Below are 19895 nucleotides of genomic sequence, written 5' to 3'. Positions count from 1 at the left end.
TTTCTTTGCTTCTGCAAAACCAATTAAACTTTGTATGGTGGCCCTCCACTCATCCATCTTGTCTAATGTCGGAGGAATGGCATTTGGGCTCGTGCCATTGCCTCCGTTTCCGTCGAAGGCATGTTGGAGAGCAAAGAAGGCGATGTCGCTCGACTCCTGGCAGAGCCAGCAGGAGCGTCGTTACGATCTTGTCGTCGTACCGCGGTAGTAACACCAGTTTGGCATGGCGGAAGTGGCGCCTGAATATCTTGAGCCTGATCAACGGGCGTCTTGCCGTGCGGGCGTTGTTGTGTTTGATCAACAACGCCGCTTGGAGCCACGTCATGTCCATCTCGCGATGGACATGGCGTGTGCTTCGATTCGTTTCCATCGCCACCGTCAGAGTCGCTGCAGCGGGAGGATCCCAGCTTGCGCCCGACCGGACGGTATTGCTCTGGTGGTTGCGATCGCCCGTGCGCTGAGGAAGCGGGAGCTGCGTGCCCGCCACCCGCGCCATTGTTGATGTGCTTGCCAGAGGATCGTGGAAGGTGACTACTTCCAGTGCCTCCACCACTCGTTCCTGCCGCAGTGGGCACAGCACCCGCGCCGCCCGCGCTGGTCGTGCCTACCGCAGCGTTCGCACTATCCATGACGGTGGCGCTACCTGTGCCGCCCGCGGACATGTGTGATGGAAGCTTGGATGTGGAAGGTTTCGTCGCTATGGAATCCTTCTTCGTGGGCACGATGGATGATGAGAATGGTGACGAAACTTGATGAAATTGACGTGTTGTGTGCTAATCCAGGTTCACGCCAATGATCCCCCTACCTGGTGCGCCAAAGATGTCAGTGTGGAATGACTATCTATGGGGTGATCCAGCCCCTTTGTGGTTCAGCTAAGGGAATGCATAGAACGCAAAAAGCAGGACTAATAGAGAGTGCAGGGATCTTTGCCCAGGTTTGGGCCATCTTTGAGGTGTAACACCCTACTCCTGCCTTGGTGTATTGAGAATGTGGGTGCACAAGTACAAGGAGCGCTTTCCCCCAAGCGTGGAGTTGGAATGGGTTCCAACCCTCGTAAAGGTTTCCATGGCCCTCCTTTTATTGCTCAAGGGGTCACTATTGTGGAAAAAAGGTAATTACATGTTGATTAGACTGTAAACAGTGCTATCATACCTAACTCTGTCAGGCTAGGACAAAAGCATTTAATGCTCTGTTATGTGTCATGAGGAGGAGGAGCCCTGGCAAGGTTGGTGCACCACTTGCCTAGCAGCCTCCTATTATCTTGACACGCCTATGGGACGGGTGTCATCAAAAGAATTTCGCTTCCAGCGAGCTGCCACGTGCCCGACAGATCCCACCAAACCACCTGCAGGCTCAACACCTCACCGATTAGTGACTAACTAATCGATGAGGTGGAGTGCTGGTAGCTGGCAAGAGCTTGCCGACCACGGACCTTGCCGGGCCATCGCCTTGCCGGCAAGGGTTGCTTCTAGCATCTTGTCTTGTTCTTCTCCTCAGCTAAGTAGGCCATCTTAGCCTTGAGTCTAGGTCTTCTTGATGCGCTCCTTGTTCCTCAAAGAGCAGCATCCTTTGGCTTGAAAGTATTCTTCTAAGCTAGTCGACCTTGGTCTTGTCAACCATTGGTAAAAGCTCTTCGGCCGGCTAGGGAACTACTACTTGTCTGTGCATAAGTCACGGTGTAAAACACCCATGTTTTATACACCGATACTTGGTTACGTATGCTTGTCCCTGTTGTTTGTGCCACCTTGGTTTATGACTAGTCATGTTGACCCGGGTTCTCTGTCATATGGATGCTAGCGACATAATCATATATGTGAGCCAAAACACGCAAACGGTCCCGGCCATGGTAAAGGCGACAGCTGTGGGTTACAGTGCGTGAGGCCGCAAAGTGATATGATGTGCTACATGCTAGATCGGTGTGACTTGGGATCGGTGTCCCGACAAGGATAGTGGTGGAAAGCTAGGTCTACCGGTATTGCCCTTTTCTCATAACGAAGATCAGTAAGGGTTGCCAAAACGACAAGACAAAAGGCATGATCTGGGATAGAAGCGTGTCTACCACTGAAATGATAGGTGTGGCTGGATAAAAGATATAATGGCATGACACCTGAGCACTGATCCCACAAACACTCGGCGTCACTCCGCTAGGACAGAGATGACGCCAAACCCCGAAGAACAGGTATGCAAAACTAGGGGGAATGCAGGGGCGGGTTGTAGTGGATCGAAACCAATGCCATCTACACTCACAAGATCAACCGTTAGCGATAAGATAATAAATCTATATGCATGTTATGCAACAAACAAATGCACCAACCAAATGCAGCAAACTGGCTAGACTCTATACTACCGGTTCCTAATGCTCGTGCTGACTAGGGCGTCCAACAGCAGACCCTCTCTGATACCACAGCTTGTGGCACCCCGGCTCAGAGGAACCGGAACACCCCGTATTCCAGCCCAGAGATCAAGTCTTCTGGAATACAACACCGCTTGGCATAGAACAAATCAACTCTTTATTAAAAATAATATGAGTATAAGGGTTCGGATATTACAAAGGATTACATCGGCTCGGTGAAACTACGCCTGCTAAGGTAGCTCTATGCTAGTAGCGGAACATCTTATAGCAGAGGAACAACGACGAGGGTGATGGACTCCACTCCGCAGGGACTCTGGCTGGGACATGACCTAGCTTGTAGACTCGAGATCCTTGACAAACAATCAATCACGACATCACCTGCAATCAAGCATGACATGCCAGGTGATTACTTGGAATGTACTCACAAGCTCACAACAACCAAAAGCATCAAGGCAAGACAACAACATAGCATTAATAGGTTAAGTTATGAACAACTACTATGATGTGGAAGTACTATTAATGATGATATGGTAATGCTAGAATTACAGATGAACCATCTTCTTGGGTCACATGGATCATCTCACTCTTGGCTATACGGCCAGGCAACATATCCTCTCGATAACCTCGTGATCAATATATCCTCGTGATCACTGCGTGATCACATCACAATCTGATGATCATCCTACAGATCATCCCAATATCATCAACGGCATCCTGCCAAACTGTTACTTGCTCACATATAAATATAAGTCATTCCGTCATCGTGTGTGTTGATCGAACGTTGTGACCTACAACAAACTGTGTCCATAATCGAGGACGCGGCTATCGATAGTTTGTAGACCCTGCATAGGTTAGCACACTGTACCCACAACATGGAACTCATGCAAAGGAACGTCACTTTATATTGCCCATTGTGATAGGAACCTTTATTATGCGGTCTGTTGCTTTTATTTCTTCACCATCCCAAGATCGTACAAAGCTTATTTTCCCTTACAATAAAAGATCAAACATATTTAGGAGCAATTTTATTGGTTTGTGCACTGAGGACAACCTACTTGAAGGATCTTATTCAATCCATAGATAGATATGGTGGACTCTCATGACATAAAACTGGGTTTAAGGGTTGTGTATGCACAAGTAGTATCTCTACTTAGTGCGAATTTTGGCTAGCAAAAGATCCTAGACAAGCACCACATGTTAGAAGATCCATAACCATATAACTTCTTTGTGAATCTAAACAACCATAACTAATTATGTTGTCTTCCTTGTCAAACATCAACTAATTGATATAGAATATTTTATGGGGGCTCACAATCTTAAAAGATATCCATATAGTATATTTATATGTGAGACCTCTCTTCCTTCGTTAGTTTTTTCATGGACTGCACCAATGACCAATGTTATGCTTGTCAACTTCCAACAAATTTTATCAACTATAATTCTTTTATGTGAAGTCATTACTCCCCACAGGATTAGCATATGATCTTTTATTATTTTTAATTGCTAAGATCTAAACAAAAAGCAAAGCAAAACTCAAACTACTCTTTATTATATATCTCGCGCACGATTACATAGATAGATAGATCACTAATCAAGCACTCGAAAAGAGATCAAACTAAAACTTCATTCTTCTAAATCACGAAATAACTAAGGATCAAACTAAGATAGGGAATGATGATAAGAGTGGTGGTGATACGATACCGGGGAACCTCCCGCAAGCTTGGCACAAGCCAAGGGGAGTACCCATACCTGTGTACTCAAGTCTCCTTCTTTGGTGATGGTGGTGATGATGAAGGTGTAGGCTTGTCCTCCGACTTCCAAGGCATAGGCTCCCAATCATAAAAAGATGAACGTGTCTTCGGGGTCCTGAAATTTGCAACTAAACTCATACCTTTAAACCTGGCTTCACACTCAAAGTTCTAATTTTGGAAATCATAGATTTGGGCCAGAAGGAAAGCGATCCTGTCATTGAGCTTGAAGATGGTGTCTCCGATCTCCTCCTGCCTGGCCAACTTGTGCTCACGGTTGAATTTCGTGATCATGGAGTGGCTAGCGATGAGTCCACGCTCCACCATCCCCTGGCACTTTAACATCTCCTGCTCCACCGCTACCAGCCTGGCCTTCTCGCTTCCGGTCTTCTTAGGCCATTGAACATCCCGGATGTGAAGTACTCCCTCATGCATCTCGATCTCCTGAGGGTGTTTCATCACCTCTGGAAGATAAGGGTTGATGACCTTCTCAAAGAACTTGTCCTTGGACGAGCTTAGAGGCGCCATGGTGATCTAGATCTGTCCGAAAAATAGCACGAAACAAGAATATAGGAGAATCTTGCGGTGTGGTGGTCAAAACATCAGGAAGTATATATAATGAATTTTTTTTGTTCAAGACAAGTAATATGGAAGAAAAGCGGAGTCGAGAAAGTCCACGAGGGGGCCACAAGCCTGGGAGGCGCGCCCAGGGGGTAGGGCGCGTCCGTCGGGCTTGTCGCTCCCTCGTGCACTTTTTGGGCTGTTTTATTATTTTCCTAATTTTTTAAATATTCCAAAACGGACAGGAAGTACTTTTATGGAACTTTTGGGGTCGGTTGACTTACCGTACCACATACCTACCCCTTTTTAGGGTTGTAGAGCGTTCGAGAAGGTTTCCCTTATGTGATCTTCTGGTGTCATAGTTTGAATAATATTGGTTTCAACATTAACGGCTGCACCTGAGATATACTGTTTAATTCTTTGCCCATTAACCACCCTCGGATTAGTGCCTTCGGCATTGTTTATCTTGATAGCTCTGGAGCGATAAACTACTTCAACGATATATGGTCCTTCCCATTTGGAGAGAAGCTTTCCTGCAAAGAATCTTAAACGACAGTTGTATAATAAAACTTGATCACCTACCTTGAATTCCCATTTCTTGATTCTTTTATCATGCCATCTTTTAACTTTTTCTTTAAACAACTTGGCATTTTTATAAGCTTGTGTCCTCCATTCATCTAGAGAACCAATATTAAATAACCTCTTTCCACTCGCAAGTTTGAAATCATTATTTAGTTCTTTAATTTCCCAATAAGCTTTATGTTCTAACTCAAGAGGTAAGTGACATGCTTTCCCATATACCATTTTATAAGGGGACATACCCATAGGATTTTTATAAGAAGTTATGTATGCCCACAAAGCATCATCCAGTTTCTTATACCAATTCTTTCTAGGTATATTAACGGTCTTTTGCAAAATCAACTTTATTTCTCTATTGCTCAATTCAACTTGACCACTCGACTGAGGATGATATGGTGATGCAATTCTATGGTTGCCATCATATTTGGCAAGGAGTTTACGGAATGCACCATGAATAAAATGTGAACCGCCATGAGTCATTAAATATCTAGGGACTCCAAATCTCGGGAAAATAACTTCTTTAAGCATTTTAATAGATGTGTTATGATCATCACTACTAGTTGGAATAGATTCTACCCACTTAGTAACGTAATCAACAACAACTAGAATATGTGTATACCCATTAGAGGAAGGAAAAGGTCCCATATAATCAAATCCCCAAACATCAAATGGTTTAATAACAAGTGAATAATTCATAGGCATTTCCTGACGTGTGCTAATATTACCAATTTTTTGACATTCATCACAAGAAAGGACAAACTTACGTGCATCCTTGAAGAGAGTAGGCCAGTAGAAACCAGATTGTAATACCTTATGTGTGATTCTGTCTCCAACATGGTGTCCTCTGTATGCCTCGGAATGACACTTCCGTAGGACTTGTTCCTATTCATGCTCAGGTCAACAAGGTCCTAATAATACCATCTACTCCTTCTTTATAAAGACAAGATGACCCGTTGCGTCGATGGCGCAAAGGCCAAATGCAAGCCAGGTATTGAATGAGTGTGCATTAAAATATGTAAACACAAAATAAAACATATGAAAATAAGTACGGATTGATGATGATACATGTTTTACATAAGATCCAAAATAATACTAAGTCATGTAGCAAAGGACTCTTGTGATCTGCTTAGATTGGATAGATAATCATGCAGAGGCCTTTGAACGTGCACTTCAAGGCAAAAGCATATATTTCTTTCATCATGGTTGTTTGAAAAGCATACCACACAACAGTCTAAGCAACAAATAACCGATAGTTAAACACACATGATTGTCTTAGGTGATTACATAAGATCCAAAAGGATGATAAACATAGAAGTCTTGGTAGGCATCTATACTAATGCTAAGTAATATAACAAGGGGCTCTTGCAACTTGCTTATATTGAGTATACGATCAGGCGCAGTCCCTTGGAAGTGCATTTGAAGGCAAAAGCATATGCTTGCCCTTTGTTCATGTGTGCCCGATGGAAGAAGTCGCTCCAGCCTCTAGTGATGGTGGCCCTTTTGTCAACACCCTTGATAAAGCGGGATGTGACAGCAATAGTTCCATCTCCAATAGTGCTTGGCAGTTCACCCTGATCACCATCCATGTGTGGGAAAAGGGAACCCATAGAAAAAGGAACCCATAGAAAAGGGAACCGTAAAGTACTGAAAATAACAGTAAAGGTTAGTTAGTATATCATTTTATACCATGTCACTGTATGAAACAGAACATAGCAATTGCAAAGGATTACCATTCTTTTGCTATCTGTTGCAGATGTTTCTGTCATGTGGCACACATAGTAGCGATCAGGCGTGGTGATGTTGTGGATGATCTTTCACAGTCTAAGAACATTATGATTGTAGAGCTTAACTGTGTTGCCCCACACAATGTGGCGACTAAACTCATCTAAGTGGTCGATGCCAGGCTCACCTATGTTAAATTATACAAAGTTATACCATGTAGCAGTTGTTGTGAGAGTTGTTGGAATGACAAGAGTAATGTAGCTCTTACCACAGAGAATGTACTTTCCAGGCTTTAGATGGATTTTCTTGCCTTTGAACTTTCGGGTTGAGCTTGCTTCGTGTGGGCAATGAATATACTCGAATGGCTTGTTGTGCTTCCGACACAGTTCGTCTGTGATGAATAATTAAGATCATGGTAAGTAGAAATAATGTCTATGATTTGAAACCTAAGTCAAAATAGTCATCATAAGTATGTTTTTGAGCATTACCATGGGTAATTTGGCTACCGCTGATATCACTGGTTGTGTTTGCCTCCTCTTGTTTAACTGATGCCATCTGGAAAGTAGTAGAGTAATTAAGCTGACTTATCTACATGTGGTTTCAGTTGGGATGTCTAACAGTGATGCATGTGTCTTAAACTCTTAATATAGTGAGACTGATTATTATTGGTCATTGGGAAGCTAGTGGAATCCACCAGTTGAGGCAGCTAGGGGTCAATATAGGATTGTTTAACCAAATCGGATGACGGAGTAAATTTTCGTGAGGACCGCCTGGGAGGCCTTTTTTCACCAGCAATATTCCTCCTAGCTCATTTCATCCTCATCTACACCCCATGTGCTTCATCAGTGCACATGTCAATTAGGTTCAGATTATACAATAGATACATATGAAATCGTGAAAAAGAAAAGAAATACATAGGAAGAATCAAGCACCACGAATATCTCGACAGTGACTATATAAGACCAAAACGACGTACAAGACAGATTCATCCCAGCAATACAGCATAAACTACTTTTCTATGCTCGCAGTGGCAACAAAGTATATGAACTTGCTTTATTATGCAAACGGAAACCTCTCTACTATTGCATCCAATTGTAGACTCAGATACCCAATAACCCGTGGTGATTAACAAATAATTTATTTTCATAAAGAAACCACACATAAGGTAATCACCTATGCACCCAGTGATTAAGCCAACTACTGAAGGATCCTATGAAGGCCTACTCATTGGGAAGTTGGCTCATTTGCCGTGGTTAATCTCTCAACATCACTATATAGTTTGATTATTATAAGCAGTTGTGAATTTGACAAGAAAATATTAACAGATACGGTTTCCTAATAAAATCAGTGAGCTGTCAAAGCAAGAGTAGTATTCACTGGGAAGTTGGCTCAGTTGCAGCCTGAAATAAAATCACTAAAATGTATGCTACTCCAACTGTGAACCTATCTAGTTGTTGACGCAAAGTAGCTGCCATTTATGGGATTTACATTCCAATATGCAGTTAACTCATGCCTGCGGATATTACATCTTGTCCGGACCAATTGCTTAACCCTTCTCCAAAATGAGGATTTTTGATAATAGTCTCAATTAATTTCGCTTGGTGATTATCTTTCAAATGAAAGATTAACAGGTCAAAAGCATCGCAAGAAAAGAACATGATTGCATACTGCACATGTAGGAACATGAATATATGTGTAGACAACAATGAGTATGAATGCGTATTCATGCTGAAATTTGCAAAAATTAACAGACGAAGACTTAGTAAAATCAATATTCCGTACCAAAAACATTAGAATGTACATACTATCAGAACTCCTCAATGGCTCACGCATAACATGCAGTAAGTTTTCTCTGAATTTTGTTCTAAAATTACATGATGGCGAACACTGCAGGCCAGCAAGACAATTGATGAACTACTTGGTATACAACGTCTAGTCAAGTGCTTCAAATATTCTATTGACAAATAGTCCAAACAAAAGGTTTACCTGATTGCTGGCCGACGTCTTCCATGACTTCCGTTCCAGTCTCTGCGTCGCTCCGCGCGACGTCATGACTGCGGGGTGTGATAACCTACATGTATACGTGTGTGTGAGTATTGTATGTAGTCTGCTGAGTAGGCCAGTACAGTGTACGTGTGTGCAGTTTTCCCCTATGCACACACACGTCCCTCCACCTCTCAAACATGGCTGCCCACGATCACCATCATGGCCCAGACGCCCTCTGTTCCCTTTGTATATGTACCCTCCAGATCAATAGAACAAGTGTGTTCGATCTCCTCCCCGAAACGGAGAAGACTTTCGTTGACAAATTCCAAAACTGTAATGTGAGACAAGATCACTGGCCAGGTCAAAGCTCTTAAGCAGAATTTCATTAACAAATTCGTTGCAGCAAAATCATGTGAGATAGAAATAAAGATGGAACCACCATAAGAACAAATTAGCTCATGAACACATCATAAAACATGACAGGGGACATGGCAAATACTGCCCAAACAAAGTACAGAGAAGAGAGAAGAAGCAAAGAGAGAGGAGCACCTTGGCAAAATTCTGAAGGAAGACGTTTTCCAATCATGGAGCTCCTGGAACCGGCGCCTTCATCCATGAGGTGAGACGAGGGGAAGAGACGAGCTGCTCCTTCCGCCGCCAGCATCTTTCTCTGCCCAACACCACTGCCTGGAGTGCCGCCTTCCTCTCCTCTCCCGAGCACTCGTTGTTGACCTCCGTGCCCTTGCTTCCGGACTCACTGCCTCTCCCACGGGGCCGCCTCCATCTCGAGCTCGCCTGCGGGCCGTCCTTCGCTCCCTCCACCATGAGCACCTCCATCCTTGAGCGCCCCAACCCCAGATCCATCGAAGGGCTAGCGTGGGGATCGATGGTGGAGTCACGTGAAAGAAAGGGGAGGAGGAGGAAGAGGAGGAGTAGTCGGCGGCTGGGAGGGAGGTCGAGGAGCTGGGAAGAGAAGGGAGGAGGTCGCGTGCGTGCGTTAGGTTTTCACCTGCCAGTAAATCAATCTGCTGCACCGAATCGAACAGCAAACCCCACCTCATTCCATTAGGCCCACACATAGCGCGGCCCACCTGTCATCCGCTTCTTTAGCATGTACAAACGTGACACATGGATTAAAAGATCGGACGGGTAAGAAACTGCTAGCAGTAAAAGTGGAGGAATAGTAAAACAATCGAACGATCCGGCTGGCTTAGCGATCGCAAGTGCTCTATATGGCCGGGTAGGCTAGCGTTGTTTATATGTTCCATGTGTGTCATCCCAAAAGTAATGTCTTAAATCAAAGAAGAACTTTTTCTTTTGTTGGTATGTGAAACTAGGTGGTATGTATTTAGCAACAATGTACTTAGCATCGTCTGCATACCAAGGAGTATTACGAGAAGCATTTATAACAGCTAATTGTTCATCAGGAAAACTATCATCAATAGGTAGTGGGTCATCAAGAACATTTTCCATTCGAGATAAATTATCAGCTACGGGATTCTCAGCTCCCTTTCTATCAATAATATGCAAATCAAATTCTTGTAGCAAAAGAACCCACCTAATGAGTCTAGGTTTAGGATCTTTCTTTTCCACAAGATATTTAATAGCAGCATGATCGGTGTGAACAATTACTTTAGAATCAACAATATAAGATCTGAATTTATCACATGCAAACACAACTGCTAAAAATTCTTTCTCAGTAGTAGCATAATTTCTTTGAGCACTGTCTAGATTTTTACTAGCATAATGAATAACATTCAATTTCTTATCAACTCTTTGTCCTAGAACAGCACCAACAACATAGTCACTAGCATCACACATAATTTAAAAAGGCAAGTTCCAATCAGGTGGTTGAACAATAGGTGTAGGGGTCAGGGCTTTCTTAAGTATTTCAAAGGCTTCTATGTAATCATCATCAAAAACAAATGGAACATATTTTTGCAAAAGATTAGTAAGAGGCCTAGAAATTTTAGAGAAGTATTTAATAAACCTTCTATAGAAACCAGCATCACCAAGAAAACTTCTTATACCTTTTATATCTTTAGGACATGGCATTTTCTCAATTGCATCAACTTAAGCTTTATCTACCTCAATACCTCATTCAAAAAATTTATGCCCAAGGACAATACCTTCATTTACCATAAAAGTGGCACTTCTCCCAATTCAAGACATGATTAGCTTCTTCACATCTCTGCAAAACTCGATCAAGGTTGCTTAAGCAATCATCAGAATAAGTCACCTACACAGAAAAATCATTCATGAATACCTCAACAATATTTTCACAAAAATTAGAGAATATAGTTGTCATACATCTTTGAAAGGTAGCAAGTGCATTGCATAAACCGAAAGGCATACATCTATAAGCATAAGTTCCAAAAGGACAAGTGAGTGTAGTTTTCTCTTGATCTTCTTTTGACACAGGTATTTGAGAAAAACCAGAATATCCATCAACAAAACAAAAGTGTGTATGCCTAGACAATCTTTCTAACATTTGACCGACAAAAGGCAAGGGGTAATGATCTTTTCTAGTGGCTTTGTTTAATTTCCTGAAATCAATTACCATCCTATAACCAGTTAAAATTCTTTGCGGGATAAGTTCATTTTTATCATTAGGAACAACGGTGATGCCTCCTTTCTTAGGGACATAATGAACATGACTTGCCCATATACTATCAACTATGGGATAGATTATACTTGCTTCCAGAAGCTTTAATCTTTCAGTTCTTACCACATCCTTCATCTTAGGATTTAATCATCATTGATGATTAACAACTATCTTAGCATCAGGCTCCATATTAATCTTGTGTTGACATAGAGTGGGACTAATGCCCTTAAGATCATCGAGAGTATATCCAATAGCAGTAGGGTGCTTCTTCAGATTTTTTAATCTCTTTTCTTCATGCTCTCAGAGGTTAGTACTAATAATAACAAGATATGTCTTCTTTTCATCAAGATAAGCATATTTCAATATATCAGGTAATTGTTTCAATTCAAACACGGGATCACTCTTAGTTGGAAGAGGGTCCCCAAGAGTTTCAATAGGCCAATTATGTTTAAGGATATGTACTTGTTTGGAAAATATTTATTTCATTCCTTTCATTCATATGCATATCATTTTCATGGTCTGGCAAATATTGTTCTAAAGGGTTGGTAGGAGGAACAACAATAGAAGCAAGACCAATAACTTCATCTTTACAAGACAATTCTTTTCATGTGGTTGCTATTAAACTTAGAGAAATTGAACCCATGAGATACATCACCAAAGTTAACTCTAACCTTCTCTTTAACACAATCAATTTCAGCATTAACAGTATTCAAGAAAGGTCTACCAAATATAATGGGACAAAAATTATCCTGTTGTGAACCAAGTATTAAGAAACCAGTAGGGTATTTGATCTTACCACACAGGACTTCAACATCTTGAACAATCCCAAGTGGTCTAATAGTATCTCTATTTGCTAGCTTAATAGTGACATCAATAACTTCAATCTCAGCAGGTGCAATATCATTCATAATTTCTTGATATAGAGTAAACGGAATAGCACTGACACTAGCACCCATATCACATAAACCATGATAACAATGATCTCCAATCTTAACAGAAACAACACGCATGCCCACTACGGGTTTATTCTTATCTACCTTATCGTGTTCATTTCTAACGGGTTTGGCAATTTCTAGCAACATCATCGCAAAAATAAATAACATGTCCATCAATATTATCAACAAGACATCTTTCAACATTGCAATATTAGGTTCAACCTTAATTTGTTCAGAGTGTCTAGGTGCTCTAATATTAGTTTTATTAAGCACGGTTGTAGCTTTAGCATGTTCCTTGATCCTAACGGGAAAAGGAGGTTTCTCAATATAAGCAGTAGCACAACAGGATCAACATTGTAAATGGCAGTTTCATCTTTAACTATAATGGGTTCCTCTATATTCACAAAATGTAGCTACTCTCTCAGAGTCAAGTCCATATTTAGCACTAAACTTATAAAAAGCATCGGTTTCCATAAAAGATTTAACACAATCAATCTCAAGATTTATACTTGAATCTTTACCTTTGTCGAACTCCCAGTCTTCAGAGTTGCATTTAATTCTTTCCAAAAGATTCCACTTGAATTCAATAGTTTTCTTCATAAAAGAACCAGTAGAAGAAGAATCGAGCATGGATCGACCATTATGAGAAAGTCGAGCATAAAAATTCTGAATAATGATTTCTCTAGAGAGCTCATGATTGGGGCATGTGTGCATCATGTACTTAAGCATACCCCAAGCTTGAGCGATACTATCTCCTTCACGAGGTAAAAATATATAATTCCAATCACGATGAACCAGATGCATAGGATAAAACTTCTGATGAAATTCCAACTTCAATCGGTTCCAATCCCATGTTCCAATATCATCACATAGCCTATACCATGTCAATGCCTTTCCCTCCAAAGATAAAGGGAATACCTTCTTCTTCACTCCATCTTCGGATAAACCTGCAGACTTAAACTATCCACAAATTTCATCCACATAGATTAGGTGCATATCAGGATGTACCGTTCCACCTCCTGCATAAGGATTAGCTAGTAGTTTCTCTAACATACCTGAACAAATCTCATAATAAATATTTTTAGTAGGTTGGGGGGAAACTCTTTGTGCTTTCGGTTGAGGTGAAGATACCATGACCAAACCCTTCAAAGGATTGTTTTCCATAGTGACAACTGACAGTAAATTTCAGCACGTAATATAAATGTCTCCTTATCAAATTCCACTTACCAAAGGCATTTTGCTCCTCGGCGAAGGTGCCAGAAAAGAGTCTTGATGACCCACAAGTATAGGGGGTCAATCGTAGTTCTTTCGGTAAGTAAGAGTGTCGAACCCAATGAGGAGCAGAAGGAAATGACAACCGGTTTTCAACAAGGTATTTTCTCCAAGCACTGAAATTATTGGCAACAGATAGTTTGATAGCAAGGTAATTTATAATGAACCCAATCCTTTTTATAGCAAAGGACGGGCCGGAACTTTCTCTTATAGCAAGCAAAGCGTTCTTGAGGACACATCGGAATTTCATCTAGTCACTTCCATCATGTTTGTTTGATTCACGTTCGCTACTTTGATCATTTATTATGTGGGTGGACCAGTGCTTGGGTGTTGTTATTACTTGAACAAGCCTCCCACTTATGATTACCCCCTCTCGCAAGCATCCACAACTACGAAAGAAGAATTAAGATAAATCACCATAGCATGGAACATATGGATCCAAATCAGCCCCTTACGGAATAGCGCATAAACTAGGGTTTAAGATTTTGTCACTCTAGCAACCCATCATCTAGTTACTACTCCACAATGCCTTCCCTTAGGACCAAAGAAGATTAAGTGTCATGTAGTCGATGTTCACACGACATCACTAAAGAAGCAACAACATACATATCATCAAAATATTAAATGAATACCAAATTCGGATGATTACTTATAACCGGACTTCTCCTATGTCCTCAAGAACAAAAGTAACTACTCACAAATCATATTCATTGTCAAGATCAGAGGGGTATTGAATATCATTAAGGATCTGAACATATAATCTTCCACCAAATAAACCAACTAGCATCAACTACAAGACGTAATCAACACTACTAGCAACCCACAAGTACCAATCTGAGGTTTTGAGACAAAGATTGAATACAAGAGATGAACTAGGGTTTGAGATGAGATGGTGCTGGTGAAGATGTTGATGAAGATTGGTCCTCCCACCATGAGAGGATAGTTGGTGATGACGATGGCTTCGATTTCCCCCTCCCGGAGGGAAGTTTCCCCGGCGGAATCACTCCGTCGGAGAGCAAAAGTGCTCCTGCCCAGGTTTCACCTCGAGACAATAGTGCTTCATCCTGAAACCTTCCTTCTGATTTTTTTCTAGGTCAAATGGCACCTTATAGAAGATGGGCTTCGGAGGCCTGTCAGGGGCCCCACAAGCTCGGGGGGCGCGCTCAGCGGGGTAGGGCGCGCCCCCAGGCTTGTGTCTGCCTGGTGGGTCCCCCTCTGGTAATTCTTTCTCCGATATTTTTTATATATTCCAAAATAAATCTTCGTCAATTTTTAGGTCATTTGAAGTTGTGCGCAAATGTTTCTTCGATATAGCCCTTTCCGGTCCAGAATTCCAACTGTCGGCAATCTCCCTCTTCATGTGAAACTTGCAAAATAAGAGAGAAAAGGCATAGAATTGTATCATAAAGTGAAATAACAGTCCATAATGAAATAAATATCGATATGAAAACATGATGCAAAATGGACATATCAGTCACCAAATATGACAACCTCATTCTGACCCGGCTGTGGACTAATTGCTTCATCGGGTACACGCCATTCTATCTCGGCCTAAGGTAGGAGCAACCCGGAGTTCACCAAATTATTCAGAATAAGTGCAGTCATGCTCGATATAGCCCAGTTGACAGCTTTGTTGGTATTGGGAGCCATGAGCTCTGTTGCAATAAAGGTTCAACTATGAAGTATAAAAAAATGAGCATAAGTCGACTGATACATATGAAACAAAGTATAAGCTCACTACAAGAAATATGTCAACTGCGACCATCACTATTTGTCACTTAAAGGTCATTGTTTTTCATTTGCGACCTTTTTGTGACCAAAAACAGAAGGTCAAAAGCTGGCAGTCGTAAACTGAAATTAACGACCTTTGTGATACGTAAAAGGTCGTTGGTTCTTCGACCAAATTGTTGGTCACTAGCAGCCTCCCCAGGCCACGTAGGATCCAACGTGGCAAGCTGACGTGGATAAGAATCAGCCCGGTCCAATTCGGTGTTTATATGGGCCGAGCCTATTAATACAGCCTTTTTACTGTATATTTTCTGTTAATTTTCTCTGGCTACATGGGCCTGGCCCAACAATTTGGCCTTTTTATTTTCTAGGGTATGGCCTTTGAGGTCCATTTCATTTTAATTTCCAGCTTTTTTGTCATCTCCAGTTTTTAGATGGGTCCCAATTGTCAGATTTTTTCCTGGCAGTGGATCCACATCGCTTTTTAAGCAGTATATATCAAACAGAAAGAAGAGAAGAATATGAAAATCTTCAAATAACAACCAAAATAGGTTTATTACAATATATTATGTATAGAACAAAACATGTGAAACTCCATACACTCGTTCACATCACAATAACCAGTTTAACCATCAAATATTGCATGCCCAGGAACTTCAAACTTCACGTAGATAACCGTACAATATTCCACACAATCACAAACATTGCGATCGAAAAATAAAACGCTCTGCCAGTGTAAAGCTATCTACTCTTGGATACCACGGAACATGCTCTTCAACATAGGAAGAAGTCATCAACGGAGTTCTACCAACAACACAAGCTCCATTCACCTACGAGAACAGAATGGAATATCAAGTACTTGGATCGTTCAAGCAGATTACAACCAACATATATATGTAGAAGTACATCAGGAAATATGATGGAGCAAATCGGACAACAAATACATTAAGTAAACAGCCCAACCGATGAGTGATGGCGATAAGCAAAGAGTATAAACCCAGGTTTGGACATAAATAGTGTCAACTCAAGCAGAACATAATAAGGCAGTAAACACGTGGGCATTTTCTCTTTGACCCTCTTCAGATCAAATCATCTACATAGCTTCAATTTTCTTTGTGCTTTCCAGCAAAGAGCAAAACTAAGGAGAGCAAGTAGAGCAAAGCATAGTTGATGGTGGAGTGGTGAATTACTTTGATGGCGTACTTGATGTGATGCCGCAAACAACATTTAGAGCTAGAATGAGAACTAATAGACTATAAGCATACAGAAGAAAATATAATTTTAGCAAAATCAAAACCAGTGATGAAAACTAAATAATAGTGCAGCAGATTAGCTCTTAGCATGGAGGAACATCACCAAATTAAACAAGATGGTTGTTCAAGTTTTTAGACAAGTATTCATGATTACAGTTTGTTATCGTCGTCCAAATTCGCGAACATGTATAAAAATAATTAATACATCTGAATGTGCTACCACTGAAGCAAACATGAGGCCATGAAGCATCAGGCCAGCCATGATTTAGATATTTACCAATGAACAAACATGATACATGCATCAAGCATCAAGCATTACGCCATGAAGCATCTGTCCCATTTGTTCAACAAGACGAGTACATACCTGACTCCAGGTCGATGCGGTGGATGGGGCTGTACTTGAACATCTGGTCCAGGGACGAGCCTACTAATCCAAATCGAACAAACAAATTCATTAGGAGGGGATTGGAGAGACAAGGAAGAAATGAAGTAAACATACATACATGTCTATATATAAGCAGCAGAAGCAAGTAATATAAATACATCCTCTTTCTTCCTCTGCAACACTAACTAGAGCAACATCAATCATTGTACACAAGGAGCAGCAGCAACAAGCCGATAAAGAAAGCTCAAGATTTGTGTCTTTTGCAAGTTTTAGCACACTAGTACATGCGTTAAAATGGAAGCGCCGCTGCTGGGTTGCAACAGCCAACAAACTATAGGGTTACCGTCAAGTTAGCATTACAGAAAGCGAAAAGGAAAGTGGAAAAGACATGGCAGCCTATAGTTATGCGGAGAACATCGACAAGTAGCCAACAGGATGAGCACTGTGCAGTTTAATAACACAGTGTATTAATCTGAATACACGTGAACAAAACTAGCAGTGTTATTAATACACTGCTAAATGAGCATTCAGGATGCTTATTATACACGTGAACAAAACTAGGCCAAAACATAGTAAAAAACTGCTAAATGGACACTAGCAGCAAAATGAGCATTGTGCAGCAAAAAAAGCAAGCAGGAGCTAATGGCCTAGGAACTACTAATAGCAGAGTGAAACGAGGTGAGTATGGTAGATCTAGGCAGCTGGATACATATGAACTAGTATAGGCAGGCAGCAGCATCTCTTCTCTGAATCTCATGTCCCCGCCCCCACGGTGACCGATTTACTAGCTGTTGTTTGCAAGAAGCGAATCACCAGATGGTCTTGTCACCGTTCGTCTGGCCATCATGCTACAGCAGGGAACAATGAGGTGTTTAGTTGGATGCAGATCATAATTTCAGAGCACATCAAAACTGACCATGGAAAGCATGATAATGGCCTAAGTAGATCTGAGATTTCACACAAAAGTGGCAACTAAACTAGTGCAGAAGTGTATTCATTTCTCCTGAAAATTTTGATCCTAGGACTCCAATTGCATATCAGATCTAAAATACAAAACGAAATGACTAAATATCACAGGTCGGAGGCTTAAATTAGGGACTATGAACAGTTCATGTTCCTGACCAATTCAGAAGGGTCGCGTGGATCGAACACTAATTGCCGCATCCTCGCGTGAAAACAACTAGACCTACACGGAAAGGTAATCGAGCAATCCCATCACAGCTCAAATCGCGCATCAATTACAGCCTAAATATTCCAAACCAGAGAAGATCCACGACGAGAAACCTTCTCCAACCAATCAACACATCTGAGCAATCGCATACGAGTCGACATGAGAAGGGGTGAGAGGTGGGAGATGGGGTATGATGAACCTGAATGCCGTGCTCGAGGCAGTAAAGTTCCCAGCACGTGTTGCCGACCTGGATGCCGGCCTGCCCATGGTGGTGAGTACTCACGAGGAGGGTGCGGGTGGCGAACTCGACGCCGATGGTGGACTTGGACTCGAGGTAGAACGCATTGCGGGTGAAGCGGGAGAGGACGTTGGACTTGCCGACGCCGGACGCCGGAGTCGTTGTCCACCCGGTGCGCCATGTGTTTCCGTCGCCGCCAGCCGACGCGGATCCTGCACCAACCACGCGGCCGAGATCTAGCTGAGGCGGAGATTAGTCATTAGGTGAGGAGACGGAGGAGGACTGCGGGATCGAGCGAGGCGCGAGGTGACCACAGGAGTGTGATGCGCGCCGCCGGAATTGCCCGGCCTAGATCTTGATGGCGGCGACAGAGAGGGACTTGGTGAGTGGATCTGGCCGTCGGCTCTCTCTCCCTCTCTCGTTCATGGGTGAGGGGAGAGGAGGGGGAGAGGGCGGCGGTGGTTGGCGCCGGCGGGGGAGTGGAGTGGAGGGCGGCGGTGGTTGGCGCCGGCGGGGGAGTGGAGTGGAGGCCGACCGGGGTTGGGGAGAGGATGGAGGCGAGCGGCGGCGGCGGCGGCTGGATCTGCAGGGGATCGAGAGAGAGCGAGGAGGAGGTGGGATCTGGGGGGTCGAGGGGAGGGGGAGAGAGTGGGTCAGCGGTTGGGTGGTGAGTTAGGGTTTTTTTTCTCGGGAGAAGCTCCACCGTTGGATGGGTGCACCATGGATGGCTCAGATTGAGTCCAATTTGGTGATCCGCGTGAAGGCGGTTCCTCGCATCTCATTGGTCCATCCAATCCACTCTGATTTTTCTAAACATAACAAAGGCATAGTTTGTCAAAATGATCTCGTATTTTGCATAAGTGTGCATATTGGACTGACAAACAATATTGCCAAATAGAGCTTTCATTTTATTTGCACAAAAAATTCATTTTTCCAATTTTTTAGTGTCCAAAATGAGTTTTTTTGTGAAGGACCTAGCAAATATTTGTTGCAAATTTGGACCAAATCATTTTTATAAAATAATAGGCCATATATAATGCACAATTGACCAGATGGTTGGGTGTCAAAAGTTTCGAGCCACCTCTCGTGAAAAAGACAAATTTCCGCCGATTCAGCAAGAAGCGGGTCAAATTTGAACTGCACCTGCCTCATAGTTTGCTATTTATTTTTTCCAAAAATCATTTCTAGGTACATAAGTATCTATTTAATCATAGAAACACAAAAAATTCCAAGATTCAACCACTAGCTAGGAACGGTCATGCCCGCCGTTTTGACCGCATTTTGAAACGGGCATAAAAAATTCAAAAAAAAATTGGAAAACCTTCGCATTGTGTCATTATATGTGACCAAGTTACCAGT

General features: G+C 42.2%; 2 protein-coding genes and 1 long non-coding RNA gene across 5 annotated transcripts; all 3 read right to left on the bottom strand.

Annotated features, from left to right (window-relative positions):
• Positions 1-4272: 4272 nt before the first annotated feature.
• Positions 4273-4629, bottom strand: LOC109738937 (uncharacterized). Its single transcript, XM_020298030.1, has one exon. The coding sequence runs from the start codon at positions 4627-4629 to the stop codon at positions 4273-4275; it is 357 nt and encodes a 118-aa protein (XP_020153619.1).
• A 1781-nt stretch (positions 4630-6410) lies between these two features.
• LOC109738973 (uncharacterized) lies at positions 6411-9957 on the bottom strand. 3 transcript variants are annotated; one of them, XR_005767968.3, is made up of 6 exons: positions 9499-9957; positions 8950-9280; positions 7452-7518; positions 7232-7354; positions 6972-7150; positions 6411-6885 (listed from the first exon to the last, which is right to left on the bottom strand). XR_005767968.3 is itself a non-coding variant. In XM_040398807.3 (6 exons), exons 1-5 carry the CDS (start codon positions 9146-9148, stop codon positions 7056-7058), a joined length of 381 nt encoding a protein of 126 aa, XP_040254741.1. In that variant the 5' UTR covers positions 9149-9951; the 3' UTR covers positions 6411-6885; positions 6972-7055. The 3 variants fall into 3 exon arrangements, 2 of the variants coding, with proteins under 2 accessions (XP_040254741.1, XP_020153651.1); XM_040398807.3 differs by having other exon boundaries at positions 8950-9034; positions 9138-9951; XM_020298062.4 differs by having other exon boundaries at positions 8950-9034; positions 9499-9948.
• Positions 9958-16046: 6089 nt separating this feature from the next.
• Positions 16047-17455, bottom strand: LOC123497363 (uncharacterized). The gene is made up of 3 exons (XR_006671053.2): positions 17246-17455; positions 17107-17169; positions 16047-16319 (listed from the first exon to the last, which is right to left on the bottom strand). It is a non-coding gene; the product is annotated as an uncharacterized lncRNA (long non-coding RNA).
• Between the last annotated feature and the right edge of the window lie 2440 nt (positions 17456-19895).

This window comes from Aegilops tauschii, chromosome 2 (assembly GCF_002575655.3).
Source record: "Aegilops tauschii subsp. strangulata cultivar AL8/78 chromosome 2, Aet v6.0, whole genome shotgun sequence".
Taxonomy (NCBI): domain Eukaryota; kingdom Viridiplantae; phylum Streptophyta; class Magnoliopsida; order Poales; family Poaceae; genus Aegilops; species Aegilops tauschii.
This window is presented reverse-complemented; position numbering and strand designations above follow the sequence as displayed.